The 13,961-nt window shown below is 38.7% G+C and overlaps 1 protein-coding gene across 4 annotated transcripts in view; it reads right to left on the bottom strand.

Moving 5' to 3' along the window:
* Positions 1–313: 313 nt before the first annotated feature.
* Positions 314–13,961, bottom strand: part of fgf13a (fibroblast growth factor 13a) — a 79,770-nt gene continuing 66,122 nt past the window's right edge. For all 4 annotated transcript variants that reach the window (XM_026358607.1, XM_026358608.1, XM_026358610.1 and 1 more), the window contains 2 exons: positions 5,080–5,278; positions 314–2,199 (listed from right to left, as the gene is read on the bottom strand). In XM_026358607.1, coding sequence (XP_026214392.1) covers positions 2,063–2,199; positions 5,080–5,278 — 336 coding nt within the window. In that variant the 3' untranslated portion in view covers positions 314–2,062. The remainder of the gene's footprint in view (positions 2,200–5,079; positions 5,279–13,961) is intronic.

Raw genomic sequence — 13,961 nt, 5'->3', positions numbered from 1 at the left:
GGTCTTGCTTTGGCGGTGGAGTAAGTCGGCACTAGAGCAATTTCTGGGTATCTAGTCTTCAGCCTTTTGGTTTCAAAACAGATAATGATTTATTAGTAATAATGACTTCAATAAAAAAAAAAAAAACTCTCCACCAGCTTCAACTCCCGGGCAATTAAGAACACTTATATGTGATATATTGGTGCAACATGTTTGGCCCCCAGTTCTACACCAACAAACAATGCATGAACAAGGCACAGAAATAATAGGACAAAGAAGAAAGTCAGACACATTTTAAAAGTATATCTTAATATAAACATTTTATTCAGTGCATTTTTGTGTATACAACAAATAATAAACAACTGGAAGTTTTCAGACAGCCACAGTATCTGCCTGTATATGTTGTTTTATCAGATTTAGCCTGGTAGTTTGGAACACATGATCCAACATGGGTTAATACACATAGCCTACATCATGCAGCTCTAGACCAGAATTCCCTGCTTTCTCCCATGCAACAGATAGGTTCACCTAATACAAACCACCTCCGAATGAAACCAATAAAAGAAAACCTCCCAGAAGCATGTACCAGAAAGAAGTTATGTAGCAGAAGGGAAGAGTATATAGCCCACAAAAAGGGTCCTTTTTGTACATAATTGTGTTTGTACATGCCCTGTGCAAGAAAGGGAAGATTTCATTTTTGAGCATTTATTTTCTTTTTGTCACTGTTACAAATCTGACGTGTCCTATAAAATATTAAGCCACCTAAAAGTCCACAGTATTCTTTTTTTTAAATATAGAAAATATTGTCACCACAATAAGTTACTCAAACACATAACAAGCATCCTGGGAAGGGATTTGCACCATGTTCATATGGTGAACTGTATCAGTCAATAGAAGTGGTCAGAAAAGATAGGTGGGGAGGGAAGAAACGGATCACGAGGACAAGAGACGGAGACATTGTGAACACAGTAGTAACAGAAGGGAATGGGGACACAAGAGTAATCGTTTCATATCTGTCTTTGAGCATATCCGCAAAAAGCACAACATCAAACAAGCTGTCACCTCCAAAATTTTTAAAATCACTTCCTTTGTCCATTGTTACTTTCCTATTAAATCTTTGCTTTCTTTAATCAAAATGTACAGTGGAAAAAAATTCCAGCTTTGCCTTTATACTGGCATGGTTTTCAGCAGTTTAAAGGGACACTCTTTCGTTCTGTCTTTGGTTTGCTGGAACCCCTTTCAATGATGAAACGGCAACAGAAATAAAAATACTGAACAATGGCAAGGGAAGAGAACAAGAGGGGACAAAAACACAACCAGTTATCAAATAAAAAGCTCTCAGCTAATTCAGAAAATTAGCAAAAGACAAGATGCAGCTGTGGCATCTCTGAAAAAGGAAAAAAAAAATGCAAGAGCGCCACACTGTCCCTTATATTTCTGGTCAGCTGAACATAGGCTTCATTTTCCTATGCTAGAGAGGTTAGTCTCTGAGCGTGTGCACTAGGACGCAGGAGAGCTACCGTCTGGCTGGTCACAGTCCCAGCAGCACTAGGCTGTGCCATACCAGGGAGTTTATAGGCTTTGTATTCACAGAAGCATGGATAAGACAGAGATCAGGGCTCGTACTGTACCACTGCAGCCTTGTAGACCAGCACCATGACTGACTGCCCTGACTGCCTCAATGTCCAACTTCCTGTCCCTGTCTTGACAGACGCACGAGTGCTTGGTGTCTACATGACCTAAGAAAGGTTACTGTCCACAGGAAATTAAGAAAATAAAATGAGATAAGGATGAGCTAAGGTATTAAATTAATCTAAGGCTCAAAACAGAATGTTTAATTTGTATTTGAAGTCCACAATGGTTTATGTGCCATTACGTGTCTTACATTTTGATGTTTTTGAGATGGGAAAAAATGATCAACCGGTATGATGCCTAAATAATTTTTATTGATGGTGTTGGTGTGTGGTTTGTTGTTGTAGCTAGTCCTGAACTGCTGATCGGTGAGAGAAGTCTGCTTGAATTCACGCTCTGCTGGAGGTAAGGTCTCATGGTTCGGCCCCAGGCCTGGGTTGCGGCTGCCGGGCTACGTTGACTCATTCTGGCTCACGGCTTTGCCTCCGTTGAGCACTGCTGAGGCACTCCGACTCTTGGTGGGTGTACCGCTGCCGGAGCGGGAGAACTCTGTCAAGTCATGGAGGGATGGCTCTCTGTACATTGCCACTGTGAAAACAAAAGAGAAGTGCCATTCACAAAAACAGAAGGCAGAAAACTAGAACTGTAGTTTTATAGTTTAGAAAAAGCAAACTGTTTAGTGGCACTGCGTTCAGTTTCTGTGATCAAATAGGTGCTGTGATGGTATAACATGAAACTTCAGTTCTCTACAATTTGCTAAATCAAGAGCTCACAGCATACCAGGTTGGTGCTGAAGTTAAAATATCCCCTATTCCAGCATGGCATTATAAATTCAGGAGTTGCTAGTGCTTTAGCTTTGCTGTGTATGCAGCATTGGTCCAATCTGCATCTCAGCAGTTGCTTTTCAGAAGAAATACAAGTAATCTGAGGTTCACAGTCTTTGGTTTCAGGATGTTGTCAACATCCTTCTGCCTAGAATGCTATTTGATGTTCATTCCTAAGGGAATCTGTGGTGGAAACAGCGAACGCAGTGTTTCAGACTATTTACTTAGCCCAGCATTTTTTTGTTAGAGCAGCAATCCAGAGACCATCCTTGTATTTACGAGTCACTCAATGGCAGGGTCTCGCTGTTGATGTTTGGTACCAGTGGGGTTGAGACAGTTCTATAATGATAATGGTGACTTCACATTGATGGTAGCCCCTAAAAATATCTGCAGCTAGCCATATTTAAAAATCAATCCCTAGTAACAACCATCTTTAGATTTTTTTTTTCCCCCCATATTGTTGCTAATCTTCTCTTGTTTGACTGGTAGATCCACTTGACAAATCTTTGCCAGTAACTCCGTATCTTGCATCAAGATTTTCAGGAAGAATTGTAAGAGGATTTTCCTATTTGGCTTTAACTGACATGAGCAGAACTCGCTTCATCCAGCGTAAGCCAGAATGTGAGGCTGTGGGTTGAGACTGTAACCAGAGGAGTAGTGAGTAATGGCTGGAGAAGATGCCACTGCTAGCACAGAGACAGCTTCTTAATTGGAGCCCTGTAACACCACTGCCTCTGAATCTTTATGAGCTGCTGGAACAAATTCTCCTTTTCTCTCCCCTTCCTCTCTTTCCTCGCAAAGCTCTTTTAAAAAACACTTGCTACATCTGGAATTCAAATTATGCAAAAGATTTTGGAAATGTTGTGCATTACTGGATCATTTTTACATAAATAGCATCTGTTCAATATATTTTTCTCAATTTCCATGTTACTGTTGAGCCACAGAAGAGGTAAATTTTCACTTTATGTAAAATAGAAAACAGGCAACCGAGGGCAGTGTTTTCAGTATTGGTTAGAATGACTGTCTGATCCAGCCTCTATATTCCTTTTTTCCTCTTTCTTAGTGTTTCTCCCTCTCAGCATAAACCGATGATCTATTTCTCTGGCTATTGGTCTTAAGTGTGTTTTGAAATCCCTGGATGGCCCGTGAAATGAGAGTGAAAAGCTATTAGAGTGATCTGAGAGGGCTGACATGGGTTCTTAATAAGATACTGGCTGGATGAGCTCCACTAGAGAGCCCAAAAGCGACAGCATCACATTGGTAAACAGAAGAACATAAAGATTTAACACTAAACGGGGATTTCCTGCTGTGAAATCAATGCTGAACCTTTGAATAAAATTCAGCTTTTATACAAATTTGTGGATTTAATATTTAACAGGTATATCTATTTAATAGTTAATATTACAATTACCCCTCATTCCCCCACTTTTAAATTAAAATGTAATCCAAACAACTGGTCATGCATAATTGCATAATAGAATACAATATGTTACTACATAAAACTAATGGTTAGGCTGTCTTTTCAACCTACTCTTCTGCTCAATTTGCTGGACCTCACTAATAACTTAACAATGCTAGCAGGCATGTTAGATGTGATTCAGTAAATCTAAACTGTACTCAAACAACGGCAAAAAGAGGACTGTCTTACTGAGAGGAAAAAATATCTTTTATCCCATTGAAGTGAAAGCAGACTCTGTCTCCTCTCTGTTGACAGGTAAGTCTGTCTTGTTGAAGATAAAAGGACTCTGGCCTTTTCAAAAGAGAGAACAGAACCATTTCACCCTGTCTCCCTGTTTCATTTTCTGTCACACTACCACACAGAAAGCCTGGATGGGTGGGGTCCTCTGTGACTTAGCTGTACAGACAGTAATGTCCTGGGTGCTACTATTCAGTGCATTTAAGCCTATTGTTTCTGCTGCTTCTGGCTACAGCAGGAGAAGGCAACTAAGTAGGTCCATTCAGTCATCTCTAAGACCAATGGTAAATTGAGTCATGTAAAAACCAACTTCTTTAGCCTTTAGCAGAATAATATCCATATGGCCTGAACGTATAAAGAAAATTGGGACATTTAATTAGAGAAAAGCCAGTGGTTCTCAGGGAGCCTCACTTATAGTGAAAAACAACTCCTTTGCCAACTGAAAAAATGGCATTGCTAATAATCATGAAACTTTCTCAAGGGATTATGCAGTTGCAGTGACTCCATGCTGGATACAGAGTATTTTGCTGATTGTAAGCTGTCAGTATAGTAGGGGTCAGGAAACTGATCCAACTGACCATGTCCACACTTTTCTAACACTGGATTAAGGGATTTGGGTCTGGCCATTTGTTACTTTTCCAAAACCAGTAGTCACTCATTTCATTTTATGCTTGACCTGCTGTGTAGATGGGTGAAAGGAGCCAGAACTAAAATTTCTCTTTTTGTGTAAACAACTGAGCGCAGCACAATGAAAGACATTTAAGAGCAATAGTCTGAAAATATCCATCATCTATCCATTTATGTGAAGACTGACTTTTAACCTTACCTTTAAGTGCACCTGTTTAAAATAACTATAAACACTGTATGTAGTCTTTTATATTAATTAGCTTATAACTTGACCCTTAATGCTGAACAGTAAAATGTAAAGGCAGATCTGGTAATTTTTACCTTTTAGAGGTTTGGGAAGGAAGTGGGCTGCTGGCTTGTTCTTCTTGACATGGTTCCCCTTCATGATTTCTCCTTCCTTGTTCAGACCGAGGTACCAGCCCCTGCCCGACTGCTGCTGCCGGTATATCATGGAGGAGTATGTCACATAATAATTCTCGAACACCGACTCTTTGAATTTGCACTCTGGTGTGAAGTGTTCCTGTGGAGGAAAAGGAAGAGCAGATACAGTATATAGTAGTTGCCGGGTAGTAATTCACAGAGTCTCTGACATGCTCTCATGAAGAGAATCATCTGAAATGCAATAGTACATTATTTAAAAGTACAGCTTAATAAAGGGACACGCTGTGTAATGTACACACCCTCTACGATGGGTCATAAAACAGTGACAGGAACGGTATCTCAAAGCTCAAGCTGCTTCTTTAAATTATTTGTCTCTTGAGAATCTTCTAAATCTATTTGTTCAATTTACTGTATTGAATAATGTAGCACTTTATAGAACACATGAGAGTTATATGACAGATACAGAATAATATTAAAACATAGCAGCATATTCAGGCACATTTTACTCCCAGTAATTTATTATGTATGGACACTTTCATTGCCACAGTATTTAAGATTTTTTTAAGACATGACACAAAATGTGGTTAGGTCATCCTGTTTGCTTTACTTATCCTTGAGAAATGTCTAGGACTTCAGCCACCCTTGGAATTTATTGGACTTAAACCAATATCTAGGGTGAAGGTTATCCTGTGAGCAGAACAGTGACCTGAATCATACAACCAAGACAACATTGGAGTGGTTTTGAGATGGGTCTCTGACTCTCCCAAAGTGACCTAGGTAAAAACTAGACTTAAATTACATAGTCTATCTTCAGAGGGACCTGATAATGACATTGCACATACTTCTGCTCAATGGAATAAACTTCTGAAGTCCAGGTGGTAGGTGGCATTAGCTGGATTTGTAGATCTGACAAGAAGATGTTAATGGAAATGTGTGTACTGCTTACAAGTGCGCTATAATTGGTGCCTAACCTAACCCTAACCCAGGTATAAGCATACTTAGGTATGTAAATATGCATTTGTCCAAGTTGTACAGCTGCTTAGGCAGTGGGTTTACAAAACAGTGTCTAATCAGTTAGAAGGTAATGTCGCCTGAGAGAGCTCAAGGGACACTGTGTGAGGGGAAAGGCAACTAAAAAAAAAAATCTAGTGAGCAAAGAATATTTCTCTTTATGCTTTTACCTTTTCTTCTGAAGACAATGTTCGTGAGTAAAAATACTTGCAGTACATGCAGTTACTACTGTTACATCTAATTGGAATAAATGGATGCCTCATGTTGGTGGGTGGCAATGGTAACATGTCAAAGACATGTCCCCAGGGCCAAAGACCCACTGTGAGATTGTGACAAACAGCATGTCACAACCAGACAGTCTCGACTGGAACAACTTTGCAGACTTCCAAAGAACAATTGAGGTTAATGCCTACTTATTTGCTTAGCTCTGCTATAGAACCACTTGCATACAATACATTTTACATACATCCTGTATATAAGATATGAAACATAATGGCTACCATAAAGGACAGGAAATGTTTTATTTGTTGAACTTGTTTAGAGAACAACCTGTAGAATACCATCTAAAGTATTGCATATTGCTTTTTCTGAGATCTACCCACAAAGCCCAAAAGCCCATACCATTCTATCGTAACTGACAACCACATTCATTTGTTCATTGTGCTCTCTGACTGCACTAGGAATCACACAGAACAACAACAACTCCAACAGAAACAAAGCTAAAGTCACAGGAAACTTGTGACATATCACCTCTGTGGATACATCCTGTTGGCTCAGCCTAGTTCTCAGATAAGCTGCAACATCACAGGGGTACCGAACACTCCATTTGAATAAATGCTAAACCCTCCAGGAGGGCTGGAGAGCCAGCTGGGAGCTTACACTGTTTCAGCTTGGTAAGAAATTAGTATTTTTTAAAGTTTTTCCACTAGAAAGACAACCACTCATGTAAAATGATAACATGTACTCTTCACCATCCTGCAGGAGTGTTTATACAGGAATGTATGACGAAATAAAGCGTTTGACTCACATGGCACGTCTGTAGTACCTAACAGTGTACTTAGTTTCAGCAGTGGAGGTTCTGAGCTGATGCCACATAAATCAATATCTATTCGAGGTCATGTCTGCACTTGCCTTTAATCTCAGCCTCAGTCTTAGATAAAATGGAAATCTGCTGTTGATTGCTTATGTATCTTAGCTGTCTTTCCTTTGGTTTGTAGTGTCTTAAAAACAGCTGCTTGCATTGTCAAGCAGCCAGTAGACACTAGGTACTTTTTAAGTGAACATGTTTTAATTTGACTACCTGTATTGATTGCTGCAATTGTTCCTCCTGTTCGTACAGGCTACAATTACATCCCTTCCTCAAGCACTTCAAATGTGAGTAATAAAGGAAAAGAATAGTCTTTTCTCTCTGTAAAATGCATTCACAAGAACAAGTAAAGTGAGTACAGTATGAGGCGGTAGCAGTCTGGGAAAGTGAAATGAAGCTATCTTCCACAGTTTTCTTTCTCAGTCCAGTATTCATATTATATTTATCTTGAAACTTCAGGAATTCTTTCTTTACAGTCAGTATGAAGAGGAGGAACAATTGCCACAACCAGAAACAAGATTTCTGGTGTTATATTAAATCTTGGAGAGGATGTAAGAGATTTTCCACAACAGACAGCAGCATCATCCTCCTCTCCAAATTGTTCACAGCTCCAGAGTAGTTCCAGCACGGACCCAGTGTTTTTGATCTGTGTTTTTGGTTTGTTTGCATCACCAGCTCTGATGCTTCTGCCCCAGCAGATTGCAGCAATATTGCACAACAGAGCGGTAAGAGAATTTCATAGTATTTCTGCACATATTAACATAATTAAGATTTCTTAAAAAATAAAGAGTGTCGGGCAACTTTGATAGGCAACTTAGCATAGTCCTTCCAGTACTTTGTGTTTTCAAATTATGGCATTATAGAAAGACAGATTAACCACTGTCCATGTGTTCTTAAGTGGTATACTAGCTCGGTGTACCAGTACTCTACTAAGTATTAGACTACTAATGTAGTCTTTATACTACAATATTTGTAATAAACAAAGAACACAAGGACTACAAAGTATAAATGGGAACAAGGAGTGTAATAATTTTAACGATGCTGTGCTTCTCTCCCTTGCCCATAAATAAATTGTGTGAGGTGGATGCTTTTGTCTAAACTGTTCAAAGTGTCTTGTTTTTTGTTTTTTTTTACCCTCCTTTCCACAGGGTTGGATTTTATTGAACATATTTAGTTTTTTTTTTTTGTTTTCTTAAAATATTTCACACACTTTATTTCTTGGTTGTTCACCTCACGTAATACCTCTATGTAATATTTCTTGCTTGCTGTCTGACTCGGCCAGATTAGCACCAACAGTCTTAGAAAGGCTGAGCAGGATCCATCTCGGTTATGCACAAGCTGCAATTGGAAGCGAAACAACGGGCTGTTCAGCTCTCGAGCCAGGAGTTCTGTTCTACGTCTAATAATGAGCTTATGTGGATTTGGCTGATTACATTTACCCTGGAGAAGAATAACAGTTTATTGATAAACTGAGACATACACATAGGGGCACATTTAGAGCCAAGATGGAGGAGAGACTGCTGGCCGGTACTGCTGTATTGGAGTGAGACTGGACAACAGGCTTGCTCACACTGACACAAGGAGGGAGGGGCCAAAATGGTTGGGGGATGCCCATTCCTATTCTGACAGGACTAATAGAAAAATGATAGAAAAATTCAGATTCTTATGAACAATATCTTGAAACAATATGCTGAGAACTGTCTAAATAGAAATGGTACCTTCCATGTCATCTCATTTACCAGTAACTTATTTGAGTTTCTGTTGCTTCTACTATTGACTCAAAATGGCCAGAAATAAAAATCTCTCTTCAGTATCTTGTCAATCCATTCTTGTTCTAACAAGTTAAGACTCAATGGCAATCTGTCGAACAGGATGTCGACTCTGCAATGGTCTGGGGGCTGCTTTGGTGCTGGTGAGGTTGTATAGTGTAAAAGGGATCTTGAGGAACAAAGGCTGTCACTTTATTTTGTAAAGCTCTAAACAAACCAGAACTACTTGGGGAACTGCCCACAAAGCTAAAACAACTTGTTGGATGTTCTTCAAGAAGCATGGGGTTAAATGTCTTCAGATTACCCCAACAAATTGACAGCTAGAATACCTGAAATCCACAAGACTGTATTTGTGCAAATTGTTGCAAAATTTGATAAAAGCTAACTTTGAAGGATGCAATTATTATTAGCTATGATTATTTTTAATTTTGTTAATTACTATATGTCCTAATAATTTGGAAATATTTCTCATTTGAACTGATTTCATGAATGTTGTCATGAAAAAATAGGAAATTTCTATGAGACCCCAACATTTTGAATGGTTACTTAACTCAACAGTGGTCAGGGTAACTGTAAAATCAATATTCCACTGGTAAAGCAATCGTACCAAGGAAAGACACACACTCAAACACCATTCTGTTGAATTTGAGACAGTTTTTACGGCCCAATACTAGCGTAATAAATCTGATCTGTTGTTTGTTTGTTTGTTTACAAGACAGTCCAAATCAGTGCTGCACTCTAATCCACGTGTATTCTGCTGCCATATCAACACGAAAATGACACCAATTATGTCAATGTAATCAGGACTAAGTGCTGTTGTAGTTTCTTTGCAGCCACATCAATGCTTGTGAGATGCACAAAAGCTAATGCTGTGGCTGGACAGTCAAGATAAATCTGGTTAAATCCGGCTTTTCATTGTTTTGGTCTTTTCAGTAGAGTGGAAACGGATTAAAAAGCACTGTTTTCCTTAGCTAAAGTACACCCGCAGTGTTTTATGTTTGGGAATAAATAGGAGAGGTTTAAGCTAGTGGAAAAGATCCTCAAATACAATTAGACACACCCACACAGGGTACATGTTCAAGCCAGGAACACACACACACAAACAGACACGCACAACACAAAATAGTTAATGATACAACTCAGTGGGGTGAAACCTTGCACCAGTGGTTATTTACATTAAGACATTGCACAGTACTTGGTAAATAGCTGGGGGGAAAAAAGGAGTAAGGCAAAATACAAATACATATTGTCGTATATATACTGTATGTTACACGTACCATGTGTTTTTGATACCTTTGTCTTCATTTTTGTTCATACTACAAATACATATTAAAGTGTGCTCTTACACAAGCTCTGCATATGTATTATTGTGTATTATTGAGATCACCTTTCATTTTATTTGCGCCCTTAAGTTAACACTTAATGCATATTTACCTTAGTCATTGCCTTAGTAAATGATTGCAATGGGTTTAACATCTTAGGAACAAAATCTTTCATAGGATTCAGGACCAACACAAGGATTTAACTGTGTCGTTAAACCTCAATGCAAGCCTGATAAATATTTCCACCCAAAGAGCCCTGAACTCTCCATTTTAAATACTCGCACAGAGCAGTCTAGACGGATCTCAACTGGAGCCTCAGTGACTCACACTAATTCAAATATGACCCACTAGGAAATTAATAACACCACTTCAAAGGCACCTCATGAGATATGTGGACGCCACTTAGCTCAGGGTTTAAAAATAGACCCAAACCCAATTCATCAATAAATCTCAAATTATTACATAGGCGGTGTTTTTTAAGATTTAGTAGAAATAACCAGCGCCTTACCGCACATTTATTAAATGACACTGGATTGTTGTTTTTGCAGATTGTATTTGTATAATATATAATAGAAGACTATTCTGGGGTTCTAATGCAAAACTTCCTCCATTACTTTTGCAAAACTAAACATGTGAACAGTAAAACAGAAGATAGTAAAATAAAATACATATTAATTGGTTGTTCCTCTCCTACACACTGATGCTGACGAATATATTTTCAGTGGTGCATTCTGCCTCACCCACACATGAGCACTCTTTTTATCACTCCTCATTTTCTTTCACTATCTCCATATTTTCCTTGGTGTATGTTGTTCTTCTTTAATGTGTGCAGAGAAGAGAACTGCATGGACAACCAGTTATGTCCATAATGACACACACACCGTATTCATATGTGAGGCAACTCCAGTCCATGCTCTAAAAGATTGGCAAATTAATGCTATTAACATCCACAACATGATGATGTCAACATGCATGATAATATACTGTAATGAATCCCATTTAATGTATTGCAAAACACACCATTCATTTCTGTTTCCATTCATGCATACACTTATATACACTCACGTAGACTAATGGGAGACATCCAGATCCCAGCAGCAGCACTCCAGTCCCCCACCCAGAATACGTCATCTGTTGTCTCCACACTGTTGATTGGGAATCTCCCTTCAATGCTGACCTGCTATTGGCTGCTTGAATGTGCAGCTTCAAGGCAGCACTTTACCATAGCAGCAGTTCTACCACGATGGGGACTATCAGGCAGCCAGATACACACTCACATTCAATTCCCTCTGTAATGGAGCTGAAGCAGAAAGCTCTATAGCCCATCCCCCAACTGTATTCTCCTAATTTGAAACACCTAAGACGTTCTTTATTTAACACGAGAGCTGGTGTTTACAATGGTATATATTGCACCTCACCTCTATTAATTTTAGATTGCAGCTTTTATTGTCTTCACTGTTTGACTAAAATTTAACATCTGAAAAAAACAAAACAAAACAGAATAAATGTCAATTTAGTGTTTGGCTCAATTTAGATTTTGACTGTGTCAAATTCTGTTTCCAGAGGCTATTGGGGGATATAATGCTGCAATAACTCATTAATGTAGGTTGGTGTTGGAAAAATGGAAAGCTTCACATGTGATCACATGGACACTAAGTTCTGTATTTGACTAATATAAAGTGATAATATAAACTGAATCCAAGATAGCTGTAACTTGCTTGACATCCATTTTCTCCTAAAATGTTTGATAAAGAAAAGGAACTTTAGAAATAGGTCAATACTGTATCTCGTGGCTTTGGAGTCTTCACCAGCAGGATTCATCTTTATTAACCTAATCCTACAGCTTGCTCCATATGCCTAATTACTGGCGGCCAAGTTCATATCATTAAAATCACTCATTGGGAGCTGACTGCTTGGGAGCCATCTTAAATACTGTGTGTGTGTGTGTGTGTGTGTGTGTGTGTGAAGAGGTTGAAGAAATATGTTTTATTTCAGTCATTCCATATATTCCCCTTAGGCATGCTTAGCTAGAGCAACCCCCATGGATATGTTGTCAAACAATTGCTAGCACTCATTGAAATGTAACTGTAGGCAGACCATACAACGTTTGCAAAAGGCTTCGTGGATTATGTTGACATTCTTTTGATTGCACAAATGCTCTATTGAATGAGATTTTTGTTTCTAAGCAAAACTGTCAACTAGAAATTAGATAGTGTACTGAAATGTTTTAAATAATTAGTCAAGAACAGCAGCTCAGTTACATTCAGCCATTTGGCAGACGTTTTTATCCTGTGTCAGTTTTTAGGGTCTTGCTCAAGGAGAGCCTGGATAATGCCATCGACCATGCAGTTTGTGGACAACTTGCTCTGTCTCATGACTCACAGCTCAGTTGATTGTACTTAATATATTACATACATCATAAAAATGAGTGTGAATTTGACACTGAGTGATCGCAGTGTTTTACTTTTTACATTTAATCTCTTTATTTCCATTGTTTATATTACAATTAAATTGCATCATATTAGTTCACGCAGAGCACCCAACGTTATTGGATCTTCTATCATGTGTTGTATTTGCTCTTCATAGTTTTGCTCCGTAGTCCACACCTGATGTACAACCTGACAGTCCTAACTTTTTTGCTTATATCTGATGACTGCAGTTGCAGTTGACCACAGCAACTAAATCTCATATTTAGTATGCATTGACTATGTTGATATCGTCTTTGTTGGTATGTGCTTGTTATTCAGGTGATTAGTTAACATAAGTATGTATGGCATAATGTTTAATAACAGCTAGCTTTTGGCAAGAAGGCCAACTTTTCTCTTTCTTCATCACATTACTGTCTAAGTATGTAATTGATTTTCTGTCCGTGGCAGTTACACAATAAAAGGCTACAAGATCATTAGGTTGTCTTTGCTGTTTCTGGGCTTGTTTCTATCAGTCATCATTGTTTCTGCCTGCTGAGACCTTTACCATACAGAGCAATCATTACTAATTAGACTATGAGGATTGTCCATCAACGATGAATTTGTGTGTCTGCATGCCCTCTGGGTGCACCTCCACCAAACCTGTCAGTCCTCTCAGTGATGCCTGACAAACAATGTGATGGTGGCATTTGGGAGGAAGACAAACAGGAACACTGTTCGGCCTGCAACTGAATTATTCATCACCTTGCACATTTAATCAAAGATGAGGAGCCAGCTGCAATGATCGGATATGTCACTGCTCCGCCTGCTCACACAATCCTTGAACTTTTTATTGACACAGACTTATATCGGAAAATGATCCTGCTCTTTCATCAGGCTTAGAATGATGATGTGCCAGAATGGGCACAGTGAGAGCGAACAGTCCATTTCCTCAAATAACAGAAATGAAAGAAAACCAATTTTCTAAAATAAACACTTAAAGCAAAACATCTTCCATTTCTTTAAAACATGTAGCTCCTTTTTTTTTTAAAAAACAAAAAAAAAAAAACAAACAAACATGTTTTTGTTGTGTTTATTCTAATCGGTCATGTCACCATAGCAACTGAGATGTCTGTCGAACACCCAGGAAGCTTTGTTCATACTGATCAGCCATTAGGACAGAGGCCCTGACCCCACCTATATACACATGCACATGAACACTTGTACT

The sequence above is a fragment of the Anabas testudineus genome, chromosome 10 (assembly GCF_900324465.2).
Source record: "Anabas testudineus chromosome 10, fAnaTes1.2, whole genome shotgun sequence".
Taxonomy (NCBI): Eukaryota; Metazoa; Chordata; class Actinopteri; order Anabantiformes; family Anabantidae; genus Anabas; species Anabas testudineus.
The sequence above is the reverse complement of the archived record's forward strand: the minus strand, read 5'-3'. Positions and strand labels throughout refer to the sequence as shown.